The sequence below is a fragment of the Astyanax mexicanus genome, chromosome 12, assembly GCF_023375975.1.
Source record: "Astyanax mexicanus isolate ESR-SI-001 chromosome 12, AstMex3_surface, whole genome shotgun sequence".
Classification (NCBI taxonomy): domain Eukaryota; kingdom Metazoa; phylum Chordata; class Actinopteri; order Characiformes; family Acestrorhamphidae; genus Astyanax; species Astyanax mexicanus.
The window spans coordinates 34,825,410-34,847,965 of NC_064419.1; the positions used below are offsets into that span (position 1 = coordinate 34,825,410).

Consider the following 22,556-nt stretch of genomic DNA (forward strand, 5'->3'; position numbering starts at 1 on the left):
ACCTGCCTCAGATTAGATCTACTCGTTAGTCTGCAGTTAAAAACACCTGCAGTCATGACACCTTGGAGGGCTGCTGGACGAATTAGAGTGGCAAGAAACATGGCTCCAACAAGAGAAATGTCTCTTGAAACAAAAGAGAGGATTGTGAAACTTCTTGAAGAAGGTAACTCTTCACACATGGTTGCTAAAGATGTGGGCTGTTCACAGTCAGCTGTATCCAAGATATGGACCAAATACAAACAGCATGGAATGGTTGTTAAAGCCAAGCGTACTGGTAGACCGAGAAAGACATCAAAGCGTCAAGACAAGCAACTTAAGGCCATTTGTCTTGAAAACCGAAAAAGTACAACTAAACAGATGAAGCATAAATGGGAAGAAGCTGGAGCCAATGTATGTGACCGAACCGTAAGAAATCGCCTTGTCACCTAAACATAAAAGAACAAGACTGCAGTGGGCTAAGGAGAGGCAATCATGGACTGTGGATGACTGGATGAAAGTTATCTTCAGTGATGAGTCAAGAATCTGCATTGGACAAGGTGATGATGCTGGAACTTTTGTTTGGTGCCGTTCCAGTGAGATTTATGAAGAGGCCTGCCTGAAGAAAACAACCAAATTTCCACAGTCCTTGATGATATGGGGCTGCATGTCAGGCAAAGGCACTGGGGAGATGACTGTGGTTAATTCTTCTATCAATGCACAAATTTACATTGACATTTTGGACAGTTTTCTCATCCCTTCAATTGAACAGATGTTTGGAGATAATGAAATAATTTTCCAAGATGACAATGCATCGTGCCATAGGGCAAAAACAGTGAAGGCATTCCTTGAAGAAAGACACATTCAGTCGATGTCATGGCCTGCAAATAGTCCAGATCTCAACCCAATTGAAAACCTGTGGTGGAAATTGAAAAAAATGGTCCACAAGAAGGCTCCGACCTGCAAAGCTGATCTGGCAACTGCTATCAAAGAGAGTTGGCACCAAATTGATGCAGAATACTGTTTGTCACTCATCAAGTCCATGCCTCAGAGACTGAAAGCCGTTATAAAAGCCAAAGGTGGTGCAACTAAATACTAGTGATGTATTTTGAATCATCTTTTGTTTATCTGTTTTTCATGATTCCATACTTTTTTCCTCAGAATTGAGTGATTCCATATTTTTTCCCCTGTGGTTGGTCAATAAAAGTAACATTCACTGACTTCCACAATGTTTTTTCTTCATTTCTTTGAGTGTTCCTGAAAGCCAACAAGTTGCACTTTGGAATGACCTTATTATTGTATCATGTTTTTGATCAGAGTTTGTTTTACAGAATGAAATGTCTGAAGGAGTGCTCATCCAAGACTGGTGATTCCATACTTTTTGCCAGGGGTTGTAATCAGTTACTGAAAACCTGTTTAAACCACATTAGAATCTTTAAAAACTTGTATTTAACAGCAGTTTGTAAAGAATCCTGTTAAATCCTTGTTTGCGCAAAATCTAAGAAAAAAAACTTGAACATGATGAATATTTGGCCAAGCCTTGCATATTATTAAAGTGATAAATAAAAAATAAAAAATGTAAATGTTTTTTCTGCGAAGGTCGTAACTTCAAATATTATTTTCAAATGCCTTAAAATAACTTCATCAGTCCATCAAACGGAGGCCTGAAAGCCAACGTGTTCACTCGCTCTCCGTCTCCCTCACTCCTGACCTGAATGTGTTTGCGTTGGCTGCTTGTGGCTGGCAGAGACCTTCTGGAGTCAGGCCTGTAACAATGGCACAGGAGTCTCTCCCCTGCTGCAAATTGAAAAGGGAAGTGAGCTTCATCGATTCTGACCGTGATTTGTTTGTGAAAGGATGCATTATGAGTTGCGACCGCGTGTTTGCGGAGCTGGACTGAGTGCAAGGACTGGCGGGAAAAAGTTGTAGTGTGGGAACCGTGTCAAAAGGCAGATATGATGGGAGCCTTTGTGGGCCAAAGGCTACAGTTCTATCACCAGTTTCAACACCAGCACCTCCAACACAGAAAATGCCCTTCTAATTAAAAAAAATAAGGAACAGTACATTAGCGCATCTAAATCTAAATCTGAGGGCCTGTTTACACTGGGTATTAACATGCGTTTTAGATCTGAATAGTATATGGATATACTTTGACTGGGTTCTTATTACACTAGTCACAAAAATGCGTCCCCAACATGACTTGACGATTGTCATTTGTGTGCACATTAGTTTATAAAACATTAGTTCACAAAATAAAAAAAGTGCTGATGTGATAACATTTGTATGTAATTTATTTTTCATTGCATTAAACTTTGTATGTTACATAATTTATTTAGTTTCTTTATTGTTATTTTATACAAAAACAAGAATATGGAAATAATTTGGATGGAAAAATCTGACTCTGCTATTTTATAACACCTGAAATAAAGAGCAAACAAATTGGGCAACACCAATCATGTTGGAGGATGTGTGCAAGTACGGTGGCGGATCATACACATATTTTTTGGGAATGTAATAAAATTAAGTCTTTTTGGGAGAAAATAAATTATACTATTAAAGACATTTTGGAGTACCCGATTCCCAACACATGTAAAGTTATGTACCTTGGGGATATAAATAATTATGTCCTAGATGGTGATAGATATCTAACTAAGATCTTATTGACTGCAAGCAAAAAAAGTAATAACACGAAGTTGGTATAAGAAGGATCCCCCCACCTTTGATCAATGGATACAAACTGTTAAACAAATCTACGTACTAGAAAAAATGACTTTCAAGCTCCGATTAAAGGGAAAAGCATTTGCTAACGGAAGAAAATGGAAAATGTACGACACCACAGAGTTAAAAAAGAATGAATAGATCTAAGCACAAGAACACTCATTATCCATACTCACTATCGTAATTTTTTTTTTTGAGTCCTATTAGTAATATGTAATATTATGTTTGCATCCAGATGTATTTTGTTAAATATTGTGGAAAACACTAAATAAACATTTAAGTTTTAAAAAAAGAAATATCCTAAAACATTGTGATATTATTTTAGTGCCATATTGCCCATCCCTGCTCTCATATATCTCAAACAATGCAGGTTAGTCTGCTCTTCACATTTATCTTCATACTGTCAACCTCTGATAGTAATCCTCCATTTAAGCAGATTATTCTGGCTCTGTACCGTTTTTGAATTGTGCTGTTATTGCAAAATCTGCCATTATTGCATTACTGCATAGTAACCATGAACAAGGGTCTATTCTTGGCTCACAGAAACTTTAAAGTGTGGACATATGGGTTATATTTAACTTTCATACACACAAGAAAACAAGATAAATACAGGTCTTCACCACAACCCCATTATTACTGTGCAAACAGGGATTTCGCCATGGGGTGCAAAATAGCCATTTTACAGTGACATGTTTCAGCATGAGTTTAGTGACCACCCCCGAAACACACACACCCACACACACCCACCATACAGTCTTAGAAAGGTCACGCGCAGACACTGAATCAGACAACAAATCTCTCTCCTTCACAAACTTGCATTTTGTTTATCCATCAGGGAGATGAAATGTACAGTATTTATTCAAGCCTGCCTTGCCAGCTCTTAGAACAATACTTGGAAGTTCAAATGTTCGCAGAACAAGAAATGTGAACAATGCAGAGGGAAAAAAGAATGAGCGTGAAAAGGCATCTCGGAGTGGCCGGGGTAGAAAAACTGAAGCCTTAGCAAAAACATTGGAGGTGAAGGCCAAACAGCTCTGTTCAGCAGCAGACTGTGACAAATGCTCAAACTCAGAAGTTTTTACTTTGATCCCTGCGCTCAAAGTTTGACCACTGGATACTTGCAGGTTCCAGAGCATTTCTTTCACACAAAAACACCAAGGGGTGTTATGTAAGTCTACGAGGAACTCCACAGGACTGACCAATTACTCTGCACTGTGAGTGTGTATGTAACAGCATGTATCACGGCTGTGTTAATCTGGCGTCTCCAAGACAGCAGGGAGGCAGCTAGACGCTCACATCAGCAAATTCCAATCAGAGATGATTGTGTGTGTGTGTGTGTGTGTGTCTAAAGCAAAGGGGGCTACAAGACTAATCTTACAAGGGATGTTGTAATTAAAGCATGAATAAACTGTTGCTTTAGAAACCGCAGATTCAATACCATGCACAAAGAATCTACTGTGCCTGTGTTTTCTTCTGGATTTAAAAAGACCACACAACTTTCAAGACTCAATCAAATTACTGTGCCAAATTAAACATTTCAACATGATTCAGTGTTCAAGATTAGCCATTAAAATACCAAAATGTAAAAAACTTTGGCCTGGAAAATGTAAAAATAAATAAATAAATAATAATAATAATAAAATAATACATTTATAATACACAGCCTTGTAATATTTACTTGGACATACTTGATTTATGTGACAGCAAGAACCCAAGATCTGTAAAAATCTGCTCAAAACAGAAGCTGTATATTAACCATATGCACAAGTTGGGTTTACATTTCTGGGCTTGAGGGCATGCGATAGCCATCACACAGTAGAAATGTTCATTGTGGTCAGACGAATCAGAATTCAGATCTTTTTTTTTTGGCGCCATGTGCTTTGGACCAAAGACAAAAAAGGACCACCCAGACTGTTATCAGCAACAAGTTCAAACGTCAGGGTCAGCCAAGATATGGGGTTCTGCCAATAAACTTCTGTGATGCAGCATTAATGCAGAAATTTACAATGAGATTTCAGAACAACATACGATGCTTTCAAGAGAGCATCTTTTCAAAAGATGTTCATGCATATAGTTTTAAACAAGACAATGCAAAGCCACACACTGCACATATTACAAAAGCATGGCTGTGGCACTGTAATACGTGTATTTGTGTTATTGTTGAAGTAATGTAATATTTTAAAGAGAACAATGTAAAATCATACTACAGAAATGTGGGATAACCTAACCTGAAATACTGAAATATGTTTTGGCATACTTTGAGTCAAGATGAATTGTTTCAGTTGAGTTGTATTGACTAAAGTCTTATTAAAGATTTATTTCAATCAAATGTGATGACTTTAATGGTGTTTTGTGTTAATGTATTGAAATCTTAATGAGTAAAATTATCTCATAGTACTATCTGACCATCTTATTCTCCCCAGGCTACCTTCCCCGTATGTGTTAAATTTAGGATGTAAGGTGGTACAGCTGCCTGACCTCTGTGTTGAAGGCTGTAAGAACAAGTTAATTCTGTTACTGCTGCCGATTGATTACTCATGCAAAGTATGCCATCGATATCTTAAAAAATTATAATATTAAATTGACTTGCCCTATATTACAGTCCAGTATTCCAGATCATTCGAAAATATTACTTAAAGGAACTATGATCATTTAACATGGTTCTTTTTATAATTGTGGAGTGGCTGGCCTATAGTCCTTACTTATAGAGAATTTGTGGAGAATTTTGAATTGCAAAATGTGACACCGACTTCTTACTGTTACACAACATAAGACATGTTTGCAAGAAGAATGGGAGAAAATTACATTTGAAAAAAGCAACTTAAGTGTTGTGAGAGGGAGTGGCAACATTACAAGTGATGAAGGCTTTATCATCCAAATATTCTTTTGGAATTTTGCTTTTTCAAAAAAAATTAATTAGGTTAAGCAGAAAAAGAAATAACTATCTTATAGAAATCTGAAATTACTGTCTGCAATGAAATTAAAATCAAAGCAAATTTAAGAAATTCAGAATTTATACAGCGGTATTCACTGCATTTATTTTGCATGTTCCATACTGTCCCTGGGATGTAAATAAAGTAATTCCAAGCTGGCTTATTTTATATCAATTATATTATAATTATACAGTATGTGTAACACTAATACTGGTAAAACCATACAATATTTGGTACGATTTGGCTTCACAATATCCTGCATGCAACCTTCAGCTATGGATTAACTTTAAACCAACCCTGCAGGCCAAAAGCCTATTTCAAAACTATTTTAGAATATCTTCTCAAGCATGAGGCAACATTTTTATAACCAGTTCATGCAACAGCTTCCTGTGATGCATCATTTAGAGACTTTAAACTCTTCAAAATGTCTGGTTCCCATCACATTCACTGTAAACACGTCTGACTCAGTAAGTTCCTCCAGAACATAGCAAACCACTGTGAATTACTTTGTTTATGCCTTAACCATTTAATCATGCAGATATTTTGGCAAATATGTGGAATTCTTCTTCTGTGAAGGAGTTGTGATTCTTCTCAGAATTTAAAGAAGGCGTTTTTTTCCCGGTGCGTAATTACTAACCAAAAACCTGTCTCCAAAAAATAGGCACCTTTGCAAAATACACAACAAACTGCCTTTGGAGATCTGCCATTACCCGACAGGTTATCCGGCAGTTCTGAGATGCAGGCTGCAGTGCCTGGTGGTAGTAGACGTGTTGCTAGTAATGGATATTTATTGTTGTTACCAGGACTGAGTACTGTGAGTAAGTGGCCGCACGCCAGGGTGCAATCACTCTGTAAAAGAAGCCAAATAAAAAACACACAGACACACACTGACACACACACAGACACTGTCTATCTGGGGGTTAGGTGGCTCTGGTAACAGACCGTGAGGTCATGAATCATCCGTTGTCATAGATCATCTACAGGTTGTGACATCATTAGCCTCAAATTCTCAAGGTTTGACAGTGTTATAGGTATTGCGTTTCCTGTGCAGCAGGTCATTCAGCAATCAGGCTCGCTACTGTGCCACAAACCACAACTGCATAATCAGAATCCCAGTCTACACCCACCTCCAAAACAAAACACAGCTCTTACATTTCACAAACATATTGTATCACTCGAAAACACACACACACACACACACACGCACACAACCTTCTGGGATCGTTCTGGATTGGTATCCAGGGGCATTCTAGCCGAAGGACAATGGGAGGAAAGCTTTAACAGCTCAGCAGCAGACAACATTCGAGAACAACAACAAAAACATTAACAACAACAACTAAACTCCACATGTGAAGAATATTCTGCTTACAGATTAAAAGCTGATCGAAAGAAACATGAAAATCCAACAACAACAAAAAAAAAAGATAATTCTTTTTCTACGTCATAGATAAAACACATATTATACATCCAGCTAATTCAACTTTCCCAGCCAAAAACACAAACTTTATTACAACAATCTAACTTTTTACATCAAAAAAGTGTAATGTTTCCACACAAAACACATATTGTAGTTCCTGTCTAAAACAAAAATATACTATTTTTATTCCAATAATCCAACAACAATTTGTAAACAGTAAAATGTAAAATGTAACTTTTGTGTCATAAAAATCCTGATAATTATTATAAAATGTGTAATACACTAACACAATGGCAAAAGGCGTATGCAAAACACTGGAGAGTTTATGGCTGTAAAAAATACAATGTGCCTGGCTAAATTACAGTTTCTCTCAATACACTTTACTTTAGAACAATGAGGATTACAATACAAAGCTTTTTAGGAAACACAGCCCTCTCCAAGGCTACACTACAAAGTGTGCGTGTGTGAAAGTGTTTCTATACTGTCCACTGTGTTTCAGTATATATCACTCCTTAAGCAGGATGTAAGTGAAGGCCAAGTGCTACCGACACATCCCAGGAGTGCTTTATGAGCTGCGGGCCGCAATGACCTCAGCCAGGGAAACTGCCGCTAGGTTTGGTGGGTCTCTGATAACAATCCTGCACAGTGCTGCCCAGGCCCAGCCCGTCAATCGCTCAGACACATTTCAGGAAAGCCATATTGTTTTGGACAGGCTGTTTTCCCTTTCATGAGGAAGGGGGGAGAAACAGAGTGGGTCAGCACGTTCTTCAGCGAGAGTGTGTAAAGAGAGAGAGAGAGAGAGAGAGAGAGAGAGAGAGAGAGAGAACACAAAAAATGGCTTGACCAGCATGTTAAGAAAGAAAATGAATAAAATGATAAATATCGGACAGTCTACGTTTGCACAATGGCTCATTTGTCATACTTCACGCAAGGGCTTTTGAGATTTTGGAAACTTTTGCAGTCTCACTGACATCATCATAAAGAGAAGGAAAGACTCTCTCATTTGGCCTTTCACTGCCCTGTTCAACCTGGCATACTAAAGCGGTGGCTCCTGCCAAGAGCTGGCTGTTAGTTCACCTTCCACACTGCACAGCAGAACCACAAGAGTAAAATCTTATCTTACTCACAAATAGTCCAACTACTGATAAACCGATACCAATAAATTTGGGAAAACCAAAATTTAGTTCCCTTATTTGTTTTTCTGTATATTTGATCTTATTGTAACTATTTGATCCTTTTGTAACTAATACACGTGCACACACAGCATATCTGTTACCGATATGCTGTTACCCAATATTCATTCCTGTTACTTGATCATTTTTTTTCTAGAACAAATAAAGAAAAAATACATTTTCCCCACCTTTTCTTGGTGAAACATTGACCCATTTGTTTAAAAGAATAACATGATAATAAATTTGATAAATTTCAGGTTTGTGTCTTCTTTACTAGATAAAAAAGCCTTGGCATATTTTAGAAAAAAACAAAGTGCATGCACAAATAGTAATTATTTTGTCATAAATATCAATTATTTGAACATGCAATCAACCATTTCTTTAAAATAAAGGCTTCCTTGAGAGAAAATCAACAGAATTTTTAAATTAGCTTTTAAACATGGTTTTTATTTGTCATATGAGTTTTGGTAACAGGACTGAGAAAAATGAAACGTTTTCGGAAACATTGTAAAAAATTAAGTAAAGCTGCCTGAGATTGACCAGTACATGTTTTGAATAGTATTTTTTAAATATGTGTGTTATTAGATTCAGAGTTTAAAAAAGATACAAAATTAAGTTTAATTTGGAAGAGTTACAACAAGCAAAATGCACCCATTCAATGGAATGGCACACATACGGCGTAAGTTCTGATTTAATTTGAATTAATTTTCTTTCTTCATATTTTCGCTTTTATCAGCACGTCAACTCTAACACGTTTGTTTAAACACTGGAGTTGGAAAAAAAAAAAACTTTCATAAACACTTCTCTAAACCCACTCAAACCACAACCATGTCACCCATTTTAGACTTAACACTTTCATTCATGTAAATTCATGTAAATTTCTGAGGAAATGAGGGTCAGGCTACAGCTTGGGAACATGGTGGCTACAGCATACGTTCACTGGAGAAGCATAAATTGGCCTTTATTTTAAAAGTGCAGTTTGCACACATCTAAATTCATTTAATAAATGTTGAACCGACAGTCTGTCTATTAAAATGTTTAACTGCTTTGAATCAGGAGAGAGAAGCTGGTTAGCAAGTTTGGCTGACTAAATTCCCCCTTTAAACGTTTAGAAGAAAATTAATCAGTTCAAGGGACTGCTGTTGGATGGACAGAAAGCAGGAATTCAAATTTGTTTTTTATTTCTGTAGGGTGTTCTGTAGCCCACTCGCTTAGCTAACCTCCACTGCAGAGCATCAGACAGCTAAGGGCAGCTGCTGTTGACCAACATGAGTACTGTCTATAAAAACTTGTATCTGAAAGAAGAAAATCGAACAACTGGTTCTGGAGTGACAGAAATGCTTAATGTGACAGGTTATGCGGTGTTTGTGCTTATTGCTGTCTAGCTAGGCTTAGAGAAGTTAGCTACCAGACTAAAAAACACAGCACAGATACTGTTGTAGCTACCTGAGGCTTGGATTACCCATGTTTAGAAGAAGAAACTTCCTAGCTCTTTAACTAATTTCTGACTAAATAAATAAAAGAGTAGGGAAATTATTTCAATGGAAATAGTGGATTTATAATGACATTTACCTATGTTTATTTCTTTTTTCTCTGTATACATCTGGGATGTATATACAGTATGTTTGTGTGTTGAATAAACTTAAAGAGTCATAAGATAAAAGTGTGTTATCCAAACTCATTAAAGAAAAGCGTATCCAGGATTTTGATAGATCATCACCAGGTTCCTGTTACTTTTTTCTTGGCCAAAAAATAAAAATACTAAAAAAAAGCAATCACTGCACTTTGTCATGGAGGAATTTGTTTGTGTTGTGCTCCATTACAGAAACCCACCTGCAGGAAGACCAAAAGCAATTGAAAAGAGCAAACAGGAACTACTAAAAATAAAAGTCACTTAGTGTTTCTCTGGCTATATATGTGCCATCTTGTCAACAAGTGAGGTCCTTCACTTCCTGTGCAGAATGCCCTCATCCAGGAAAAGATTCACATTAGAATGACAACAAAACAGCTCAGCTGGTCACTGAAAAAAAAAAAAGTGGTACGTGTGTGTTCTGAAGTAAGCCAGAGTAAAGTGGCTCCAAGAAGCTAATGTCTGAGACAGCCCTGATTGAACTGACCTTGGGATTTCACTGGCAGGAAATGCATGCAGTGATTGCAGGAAAACAACCAGATTGCATCAACCTTATCTTTTAATCCCACATTATTTTGCTACAGTATAACATTATGTTAAATGTAATTGAGTAATTATTGTTATCAGATACTGGTACAAATAGAGAAGAGCTATAAACACTAGAGACAAGCTTATCTTGTCAATATGAAGATGCTGGGGACATTTTTGGTGTGACCTTATTCTTGGCAGTCAGGCTAACTGTGGACAAAGGTCAACATGGGCTTTGCTTAGCTAGTCTGAGGACGTCTTTGGGAGGAAATGCGTAGAGTGATTGCAGGAAGACGAGCAGATCGAATCTGACATATCTTGCGACTCTCCACCAAAAACACCGGAGAGTAATGAAGCACAAACGTGCAGTCTTACGCACGCACATGCAACAAGCCAGGGAGTGCTGACTGATGAGGTCAAACATTCCAAAATCCAGCACACCCCTTTTATTTTCACAGTTGTATAATATTCATAAGAGAGAGAGAGACAGACAGAGAGAGGAACAACAGATGGGGTGGGGGTCACTTTGAAGGCCCCCTCACGCTGTGGTAAATCACTTTATGGATCATTAATCCACCAGCTGCTGCCACTTCATTTCAGTTAGGGCCTTTTTTCATTAAGTTTACTGAATGATGGGCAAACAGATGAGAGGATTAAGCCAACAGCACAATAAGAGCGTTAGTGAGGTCAGGATGTTGGATGATCACTACCCCACCCTTTCCCCAACTCATCCCAAAAGTACTGGATGGAGCACCATTGTTTCAAAGTTCTATTACTCAACTGATCAATGCTGGGGGGCCAGCATATAACAAACACCAGCCTACACAATGTCTATTTGATTACTGGGGTCTATGGCAACAACTGATTCCAATACACATTGTTTTGTAAGATTAATAAATTTAACTGTGTTCAAACCAATGTATGATTGTCCTGCATGATCCTGCATGATCATTAGGGGTGTCACGATTCACTAAATCCTGGATTCGATTTTATTTCCGATTATAGGGTCACGATTCAATTCGATTCTCGATTTTCTTTTTTCTTTTTTTTTACAGCAGAGAGGCGTAAGCCAGTTTTAGATTGGTCTATGGCCAGTCATTGGTTTGACTCACCCAATTTACAATATCTAATTTAAAAAGGTGGGCTTGATATAAGTGATGCAAAGTGATACAAGTGAAAACAAGGTAACAAGGTAAAACACCACATTAGGCACTAATGGTCAAATTTAATAATTTAATTGAGATATAAATGTAACAATCTTTTTCTCAGTCAAGTGGAAAACAACAAAAAACTACTATAACGGTTAAAACATAAAAAATAAGACTTTATAATTTTCGGTCCCTGAGAATGACAATTTTTACATTCTTCTTTTAAGTTTTTTTCTTTAACAAAGAAATATTATTAACTTTATCTTGAGAGAAAGATGCTTCTTGAGGTACCAAAACTATTAACATATTTGAAGCTAGAAAAAACAACTGTTATTTTTATATTTTCAAGTTTTTCAGTCACAATATCCGCAGCGTCGGCTACAGTGTGCTGCGCCATGTGCGTAACGTGCTGTGCCATTTGCGTAGCGTGCGTGCTTGTGTAGCTTAGAGTCTCTTTTTGACTTCCAGGCACGAGACCATGACATTATTTCGATCGATTTCGATGAAATATGGAAATTGTGTCCCCACTAATGATCATACAATTTACTTTGCTGTTCCAGACATATTCCCGATGTTTGTTTCATTTCCTCTTTGCAAAGAAAAGAACAGGACAAACTCTAAAAAAAACTAGAATAGGAGATGACCTCATCTTTGATCATGTTTTGTATGATTTAGCAGAAATAGGCATCATGTACGGATAATCCTAGTTTGTTCTATTAAGATGGCTTTAAGCGAGATGAGAGCCAGAGCGTGCTCTCTTTTTACCCTCCTCTTTTTTAAACTGTATGTCCTAGCACTTTATATATGTATTTTTCAATAAATATATATATATATTATGACTGGGTGGCTTATTGCAACTGAGTGCCCAATTTGTACCATACACAAACCCTACATTAGCCCAAGACGACTGGTATCATGACTCATGTTGCCAGTCCTCTAGGATACAGTAACCAGCCTCATGAACCCAGGTGAGTTATTGTATTGCACACTGCACTGATGTGTGTGTGTCTGTGTGTGTGTGGCCTCCTGCACTTAATGTGCATATGATTTCTGCCAGATTTGCTTGTCTGATTACATGGACAATACAAGCCAGATACCGCCAGTCACTGTGAGGCCCATAGTGGGTGGAAATTCCTTCTATGGTGTTTTTCCAGTACACATGTAAACCTGAGGATTGAGGAAAGTGAAGTTCCTGCACAATTTTGGAAATGTCCTGTCCATCTACCACTCAGTCCAACACCCATAAATCACCACATGTATTATGAGCAAGCTGGTCAGAGTAAAACCTCACTCACAAGACAACACCTCACAATTTATACTCAAGCTGTTTCCTATGGTAAAACTCAATTATCAATTTACACACCACTATCCTCTAACTGTTGGCATATAATCATATCATTTAACAATATAGTGGCTAGGATAATATTTCCAGTTTTTGCTGAAACCTGTTTAAAATAAAATGACTGTTTTCCTGCTACATCAAACGGAATACTGCTTTTGTCCAAACCTTATAATAACAGAAATTGTTGGCACAAGCCCAAACAGTACACTTATTCTTAAATATCCTGTCACGAACACATCTCAGAACATCCACAAACGCTTACATTACTTACATTACATTAGTCCTATTCTGAGAGCAGCACATAGCCAGGCGCTGTTTCACGCAGTGAGATCACTCGCTGGAGGAGGTCTTTGTGTTTGAGAAAAGAGGGAGAGATTCGAGAGAGAGGAAATCCTATTTACATTCTTTCTAAAACATATCGTGCACACACACCCATACACCTCATTCTCTCCAACCAAATACAAGCCGTCAGTTCAACCAGCTGTAGCTAGTTTATGAGTCTAAATGAGAATATCTCTGCGCCACATTACAGCTCGAGTCTGAAACTGAAACAGCAAATATGGTTTGCCCTATCACTATTACACTAATAACTGAGAATACTGGCAGTTAAAAGGCCAGTTTTAGTTTTAGTTTTAAACCAGTCAGGATGTCACCAGTGTTGTCTGCTGTCTAAACAGAACATGTTTATCATCATACATAATTCAGTAATAATATAAGCCCTGTTGGTATTTATTATATAAAAAGAAAATACATAAGCTATAGCACACATACACAGTTCAGCCATAACATTAGCACCACCGACAGGTAAAAATGATTGGACAGTAAAAGAACTAAGTAGACCATCAGTTCTTGAAGTTTTCAGACCTCAAATATGCAAAGAAAACAAGTTCATATGTATGAAGTTTTAAGAGTACAGAAATCAATATTTGGTGGAATAATTCTGGTTTTAAATCACAATTTTCATGCATATTGGCATGTTCTCCTCCACTAGTCTTACACGCTGCTTTTGGGTAAATTTATGCCACTCCTGGTGCAAAAATTCAAGCAGTTCAGCTTCGTTTGATGGCTTGGGATCATCCATCTTTCTCTTGAAAGAAACTCATCATTTTTAAGCGGTCTCTCATTTTCTTCCAGAGCTGTATATTAAATGACAACATATATTTTTCGGTTTAATCAAAACAGCAAGACATCTCTACATATCTCAAGCACACAAAGCCTAAATGAAATGAAAAATAAGGCCAAGTGATAATGCAGGCCAAGCAGGGAGCTGAGATAAGAACTTTAGAGAGAGCATTTTCCTGTGAAACTACTGATAAGAGCAGAAAGTAATCTCAGTGATTCATGCCAATTCTACTGTACAACAGCCATCGGCTCACTCGTACATCTGCAGGAAAGCACAGAGCGTGCTCAGAGTCCACCTCCTGGCCAGCATCCAGCTTCATGTCCATGTGGGCGTACATGGGTGTCTGTGTGTGCACTCAGGGGGGCAAAGGGAAGCATCTGCAAAAATCAAAGTGTGTCCACCATTGTCCAGAAAGCAGAGCAGGCACTGCCTCCAACACATGCTCCACATGGCTAATGGCCCATTTACATAGTTGTCTCTGGGCCAAAGTGTCAGGAATTTGATTAACAATAACAATCACGTAAGCACACGTGTGCTCAAACTTACTTCCTCACCTGCAGTATATTTGCTAGACTGACACATAACCACACAAATACACCACACACACATATATAACAGACTTACCCTCCGCTTGAGGCGGTCCCGCTCTCGCAGAGTCAGAGTGTCGGCTTTGGCGATGACGGGGACAATGTTCACTTTGCTGTGGATGGCTTTCATGAACTCCACATCCAGTGGCTTCAATCTGCAAAGACAGACACACAGTTAGGCACACAGACATACAAGCAGACACAAATTTGAAGAGAAAGCAATAAAAAATTGAATTCAGGAGAATTTTTAAAAAGCAACAGCATGCAAATGTGTGTGATTTACCCATGTCCAAATGGAGATATGAAGTAGAAGCAGCAGTGAACTCTGTTGTCCACGATGTGTCTGCGGTTTAGACCACTCTCATCATGCAGGTAGCGCTCAAACTGATTGTCAATGTACTGGATGATGGTTTTAAAGCTGATGTAAGCATGCAAAAAAAAGAAAGAAAGACATATTTATTTCTGTTATCACATACTCTAATATTTTACCCCATGCTTTTGACATTGTAACAGTTAGGATCTGAGTTAAGATATTGGTAAATGAGGCCCAATGTCTGTAAGTTAAAGAAGTCTTACAAACAGTTCAGTAATGTGTACACTGTTCCTTTAAGAGCCTCTTACACCAAGTGAGATGGCACTACACAGAGAGCGCAAGAAAACCAGTGTGTATTGTGGTGTACCATGGAGTGTGTGTTAACGCTGCTTTACTTCTTGTATGAACTAATAAATAAGCAAGTGGAATACCACCAGAGCGAGTCCAAGTGTCATATCTCCTGCCCCAAAGCTCGCTATCTGGCAGAGAGATGGAGAGAGAGAGACAGAGAGAGAGAGAGAAACAAACAGAGCAAGAGAGAGCAAGAGAGAAATACACAAAGCTCTCTATCCAGGTCGGAGCTAGAAACCTAAACAGAGAACGGCTCCGGAGCATTACAACTGAATATCGCTTTGTAGTGTTTCAGTCATTCAGACAGAAAAAAAGACGGCTGGTCGGGGCAGATTGCGGCGAAAGTTGGGGTCAAACTTGGTGCTGTAATTAACGTTACTGATTCCAAATTACCCAGGTGTGTTTACACTTTAACATCGAAAGCTTCCAAAAGCTTCCTGGCAATAGTAATTCTGTTGAAATGGTATTATGGCTATAAATAAACAAATCTGCCACTGCTTTATAGTGAAGAAAATAAGGTTAAAAAAAATTGAGGCTAAATTGGCACATTAATATAATTAATACAACTGAGAACTACTGTACTGATGATAGCCTTCTTAAAATGATAACGAAAAAGTACCTTTTGCTAGGTAAAGTATTTTTTTTTAATGCTAAATTGCAACACTTTTTTTAAATATAGTTTTCTTTTATATGAATTGACCTGTCCTGTACATGTCTGTAAAAAGACTAGTCTAATATTGTCCAGGAACTGTATGTTCAGACTGCCAGGCTAAATCAGATTTTTGGAATATTTAGATTATAATATATAATATCTAGATTGATTTTTGGTAGTCTGGACAACCAGAAACAAAATACAGTTTTGCAAACTAAATCCTAAGCACATTTAAAATTGGTTTAAAATGAGAGTAAAATCTATCAGATTTGTACAGCTGCATCACATCTGGGTGGGATTCAATTTCAAATCTGATCTGATCACATAATAATGTGGACTCTGGGTAACTAAAAGTAGTTACCCAATACACTACAATACGCAATGCTATTATTCCAATAACTAATCACCCCATCTCCCCATATAAAACTATTTCAAACCAAAAAAAAAGCAGACAGACCAAAATGAGTCAACGTGAAAGGACATACACAAATAAACACACTCATGAGTAACAAAAAGTCCCAAGGTTTAGACCCAGTTATTTGATGCTCATCTTCTGCTGTTTTTCCGCCCAACATGCACAGCATACACATCTCAAAGGAATTCTTTCTTTCCCTCTAACGCCCAGACACACAGATAATATCATCAGTTATCTGTTTTATTCCCATGTCTGTCTCACCGCCAGAACAACACAGACTCCAACATTAATAACACTGCACACAGGCACGCTAGTGCCTCTGTCTGTGCAGATGCTGAGTAGGCAGAAGGAAGGAAATTATATTTAGTCCAAAATGCTTAGCATTCCACAGCAAGATACCGGATGGCAGTTCATTTCTGCCAGGGAACAGGTGCTCCATAATAAGATATCTGATCTATATTTCACACACAAACACGCATTTATACACGCCCACTGACCAGTCTTGACTGTTGATGGCATCTCCGTAACCTGGTGTGTCCACAACAGTAAGGCGGAGCTTAACCCCTCTCTCCTCGATCTCCACTGTTGATGCCTCAATCTGCACTGTCCGCTCGATCTTTTCTGTGACAAAGACAAAAAGAAAACCCACTCAGAGATACAGAACAGGCATCACTATTTACAGTAACACATTTTTTTATTAAAATAATAATGTAACAAAACAAAAAATATATATAACAAGAATAAAGTAACCCAACAATCAAAAACCTCTCAGACCACCTGCAGAAGTGGTTTGTTTAATCAGATTTGTATCTGTTTAAGAATTTGTAAGCTTTACACTTTTTATTTGATTTTCTTTTTATGTGACTTTGCATTATCGAGATATAATCCTGATACTAAACATGCATTTTAGACCTGGTCTCCTAATGGGATTTGTTTATCGGACTTAAGTGTTATTGCTGTGTAGCACACACTATGCAATTTAGCTGAAGTATTACTGGTCTTTTAGTTGTACTGGGAGAGATTTGGTTGTCAAATGTATCTTGGAGAGGCAGATGCATTTACACTGCTATAAATGTGGCTCAAATGCCTCAAACCATCTCCTTCGCCTATGGCAAAGTGTCTGGGCTTTAAAGCCTATAGTCACAGTCTCATTTGGGTTACAGCTACAGCTGTAAGAAAAAACAGGCACTGTAACAAATGATTCTGAGGTTCAGTCATACAAGGCTAGGTAAGCCATAAGAGCTTGCAGAAACAGAGCCACAGGCAGGATTACATTCATTAAAAGTCCCCTTTTGACTTGAAAGATTTAATACACATCCTACGCAGCAGGAGGTTTTAGGGGATTTTCCAAACAACAAATCAAAATGAAAACCTTTCTGAATTCCACTTTAAGTAGTACAGTTTTCACAAACTTCATAAACTCATCTACTCAGACTTATTGCTTTGCTTGCAGGGGGGAGGAGAGAGAAAAGAGTAGAGAGAGAAAATGAACAGGGCTTACTTTCAGGCTTACTTCACTTGGGGACACTTAAGTCACAGACACAATAATAATAACTTTGTGTGTGTGCGGGCGTGCATGCGTGTTACCTGCTGCTCCAGGTATGTAGCGCTCTGGGTAGAGGTCAGTGAGGAACAAGCTGTTGATCAGGGTGGATTTACCCAGTCCAGACTCTCCTACAAGACAAAACACACACACACATGGATGCATTAGACCAAACACACACACCAGAAAAGTCTAGGTGTCTTTACATCCATGTAACTTACCTACGACCATCAGCGTAAATTCAAAACCCTTTTTTACAGACTTCCTATGCACCTGGTTGGGGAGGTTGGCGAAGCCTACATACCCTGCTGCCTCAGGGAACTACAACACACACAAACACATGCACAAAAAATATTAGTTATTATATTAGTCATTAATATAAGTCATTTTGCCATGTGAGATCTATGCATGGAGCTTGCATGGTTTAATGAAAGGGGTGTGACAATTCAATATTTATTATTGGTATCAGTCTGTTTACTGGCCAAATCAGTGGATAGATTATTGGAATCATATTGGATACGATTCATTGCTCGCATCACATTTTCTTGAATGTGATGTTCATCCACTAGAACAAAAGTGTGTTCAAGCCTAAAAGGCAATATTCTAGAATTCATGTAATGTAGAATATGCATGTTCCTTTAGGAAAGTAGAAAATGTGTTTCACTGTTTGAGTGTGATGTAATTTAGACGGCTATGTTTAGCAAAGCGCATTCAGACAAATGTATTATTAACAGCTTACGTTAAAAGAGAGAAAAAAATATATCTGATCTATATATCTATCTGGTGTATGTACCAAAAGATGATCAAGGTCACAGTATTGCTGTCAGACATGAAAATCTGATATCGTGCCAGCACTAGTTTTATATAATCTGAGCCCTGGATCTTTACATACCCAGGCAACTCCCCTGCCAAAAACATTAAAACTTCTATTTATGTGAGCATTATAAGACTAATTTTACTACTGTGCCTCAAATACTGATACACAAATAATGTTCTCTGTTCCTGCATTTTTCCTGAGATGGGCAGGGCTAAATGCTAGCTGGAACAGGCAAATGTTGGTTTTGGGAACAATCAATTCAGAGCAGATTGTTTTGCTGCTTAGCCTTTATCTATGAATAGTACATTTCCAGTGTTCACATAAAAAATCCATTAAACAAGTCTCACTTTATTGAAATATAGATGCAATCTGTAATATTTTTCAAAGCTACTAAGTTTTAAAAGCTACTGTTCACTCCTCACTTAATACACTTAAATACACAAAGGCTATGCAACACAGTGATGTCATAGAGGAACCAACATTTGTCACAAAATAATTATGTTTCTTTTGAGATATGCTACAGACTGATCATCATGTGAATATTCTATAAACCTTTGAAAGGTTCTTCACACTTACACATCTTTTTTACGAAACATAGTTCTTTAGGACAGGGGGTTCCAAACTTTGGCAACTCACAGTGCACCTAACTCACCATAAAATGTTCTGCAGCCCACATGAAAATTTAACTCCACCATTTAAAATGAAAAAATGTCAACATATCAACAGCTATTGAACTGATTGACAGGCTTAAACTGCCTCACGAAATTTACAAAACTCTGGACTACAGGACTAATAACAGACTATATTAATTTTACTAGCTTGCCAATCCACCAGTTAGCTTTGTCAGTAAAGTGATTGAGCTGTACCAGACCAATCAACGAGCTCACCCAAAAATGTGTTTTATTTATGCAAATGTTTCATAACATCAGTGACATCCCAAATTGCATATTTAAAAGAGTAATAAAGTTAAAGAGTGTGTGTACTAGACTGGCTTGCATGCAGTTCTGACTTGTCTGGCATTAAAATGTGTGGCACAATATAAAGCGCAAAATATGACAACAGAGACACCAGACTGTTGAGCAAGTTTTGCATCAAGCAAGAATGGAAAAGAATTCCACCTATAAAATTTAAACAACCGGTGCCCTGGAAAACATGCCCCTGTCCCAACTTGTTTGGAACGTTTGCAGACTTTACATTTAAAATGAGTAATTATTTGCAAAATGTAATAAAGTTTCATTTTAACATTAAATATACTGTGTTTGTAATGTATTCAATTTAATGTAGGCTGAAAAGAATGTGCAAATCATAATAGTTCTTGTCATGAGACAAGAACTATTATCATCCCATGGAAGCTAAATGTCACTGCACTGGCTCATAGTGTATGCCTATGAGTATCCTGCACTTAATGTGGATGAGATTTCTGTGAGAGAAGTACGTCTGTTTGCATCAACAATTTAGCCAGACAATGATGGTCATGATCATTACCACCTACTGCACTACCCACAGTGGATGATAATTCTTTCTAAGATGCATTGCTGGTACACACAACATTGTGAGTCAAGAAATGTTAAATGATTATTACTTTTTACAATCAATAATAACAGCTTCATTTATCTGACTTTAAATGAATACCCACCTTGCCTTTTTCTCCAGATTGTGACATGGCTGAAGCTACTTGGCGAAAACCTGCAACAAAAGAAAACATTAAGCCCCTTAGAGGTTTGGGTACAGTTCACTGTGATGTATTATCTGAACAGGAAATTAATGCACAGGATGAAAAACAAAAGGTTCCCATATTTTACCCGAACAGAAGCAAACTCACTTTCATCTTAATGGGCTTTCACTTCCCATACTCTTAAGTTCACTGACTCACTACTGACTTCTCAAACACACACTCGTGATTGATGTTTTAAAGTGGAGGTCTATGGGATGCAGTGCAGCAGGCCACACTACAGAGGAATGAGCGAGTGAGTAAGTAGGGGAGTGTGTGAGTGCGTGAACAGAGGGAGAGGACAACTGTGTTTATCTTTCATCTTCACTCAGCCCTCCCAATAAACGAGATGAGCCACAGAGGACAGTCAGTAACCCTTACTCACCTCTACCGCTACACACCCACCACAGAGTGCCTTAACAAAAGGGTGTCTGCTGCAGCTATGGGAACTGGAGGCTAATAAGAACAATGGCTTTCCAGTATAAAACTGGATTGAGAGCCTGGTGGGCTAAGCTTTGGCTAAAGCTACAAATCAATTAAAATCTTTTATACGGAAGATTATGCATTGTATATGGCTGCAGGGAGCTGCTTGTCGTTATTAAAATGTTATTTATACTTAAGTGATTACACTTTTGTTTTGACTGTATTTGAGTGTTTTTGACTTTCTTGAAAATATATGCAAAAGAAACAATATGCATATTTCACACATCTAAATTTGTTACACTCCGCAGTTGACTTCTAGAATCTATACTCACAGCATCTGAAAAGAGTCATTTGAGTTTAGCAGAGCTAAAAGTTTACTGGCCAACTTTCAAATCAAAACAAACATGTAAAATGTAATACGATAAGAAGTTTAATTTTCTCCTCTTTTCCTTCTACTCCCTTTCTCGTAAAGACTGTAGATGAAAGACAGGAAAGAAACTGTACAGATTTTGTTGGGAACGGTCAGAGTGAGTCACACAACAATTCAGCTGTATAATGACACTTATTTTAAAAGCCCCAAGTGTCCCTAAGTCAGCAACATAGTGCAAAAACCAATACACATGTGTGCAAGCACACACACAAACACAAACACACACACACACACACACAAACAGAAGTCCGGTTATTGTTGACTTCCATTATTGGGGTGAAAACAATAATGCCATAAAAATCACCAAGTCAGTACAGAAGGGAAACCTCACATCAAGCCCAGTTAAGCAAGCCTGACAGTAAATGTGTTTACATGAACGTTTATAATTAAATTACTTATAATCGAAGTACTGCAGTATGATTATTCAAGAGGCCATGTGAGCAGCATACTCAGAAATCTGATAAAGAGACTATTACTGGATTTCTCAGTCTGTGCATGCATGAAAACAGACTGTGGTGCCAAAACAGAACTTAACAAAGCACCTGCCAGATGGAGAAAAGAAAATTCGGACTCTTCTACAAACCAACACTCAGAATAATATTTAATAGGGCTAGGTATCACCAATTCGATTCAATATCAATTAATTTAGAAATATATTTGTGACGATTACTGGTTTTGATTGGATCTAAACAGAGATGTTTAGAGAACTAATGGTGTAATTGTAAATGGAATACTCAACCTACAATTATTAAAAATAATAGTTACTTGAGCTCCAGCCATACTTAACTGAGCAGGTCAGATCAATGGCCAAAAACAATGACTGGTTACAAAGGATTAAAGTTGTTAAAGATTTATTTATTTATTTAGGGTGGAAAATAGGCTAGTTTTAAAGACTGATCTCAGGTTTATATGAATCAATATCAGATCATTTAAATGAAGACCTAAAATGAAGATTTACTCACCAAAGTGTAAACATAGTAGGGCTGAACGATTAATTGCATTTGCGATAATCTCGCGATATTTTAAAACGCGATTCTCTAACCGCACTGGCTGCGATTTGACTGGTCACGTGACTTGGGAGCGAGCCAAGCCGAGGACGAGCGGAGCATACCCGAGCAGAAGGCAGGGAGGTGGAGAAGTGAAGTCAACACAGCGCACTTTAGGGCGTTTTCACACCAGCACTATTTGGTCCGGTTAAAACGAACTCTGGTCCGTTTGTAACTTTAGTGCGGTTCGATTGAGCAGGTGTAAAAACAGTAATCACACTCAGGTGCGGATCAAAAGAAGGTGCGGTACCAAAAGAACTCTGGAGCTGTTCGCTTGTGGT

General features: G+C 37.9%; 1 protein-coding gene across 1 annotated transcript in view; it reads right to left on the bottom strand.

Moving 5' to 3' along the window:
- Positions 1 to 22,556, bottom strand: part of zgc:63587 (uncharacterized protein LOC393431 homolog) — a 43,014-nt gene that overhangs the window by 14,678 nt on the left and 5,780 nt on the right. Inside the window, exons 2-7 of the mRNA XM_007247194.4 lie at positions 20,302 to 20,351; positions 18,070 to 18,169; positions 17,893 to 17,979; positions 16,803 to 16,926; positions 14,858 to 14,992; positions 14,612 to 14,729 (exon numbers count right to left, since the gene is read on the bottom strand). Coding sequence (XP_007247256.1) covers positions 14,612 to 14,729; positions 14,858 to 14,992; positions 16,803 to 16,926; positions 17,893 to 17,979; positions 18,070 to 18,169; positions 20,302 to 20,328 — 591 coding nt within the window. The 5' untranslated portion in view covers positions 20,329 to 20,351. The remainder of the gene's footprint in view (positions 1 to 14,611; positions 14,730 to 14,857; positions 14,993 to 16,802; positions 16,927 to 17,892; positions 17,980 to 18,069; positions 18,170 to 20,301; positions 20,352 to 22,556) is intronic.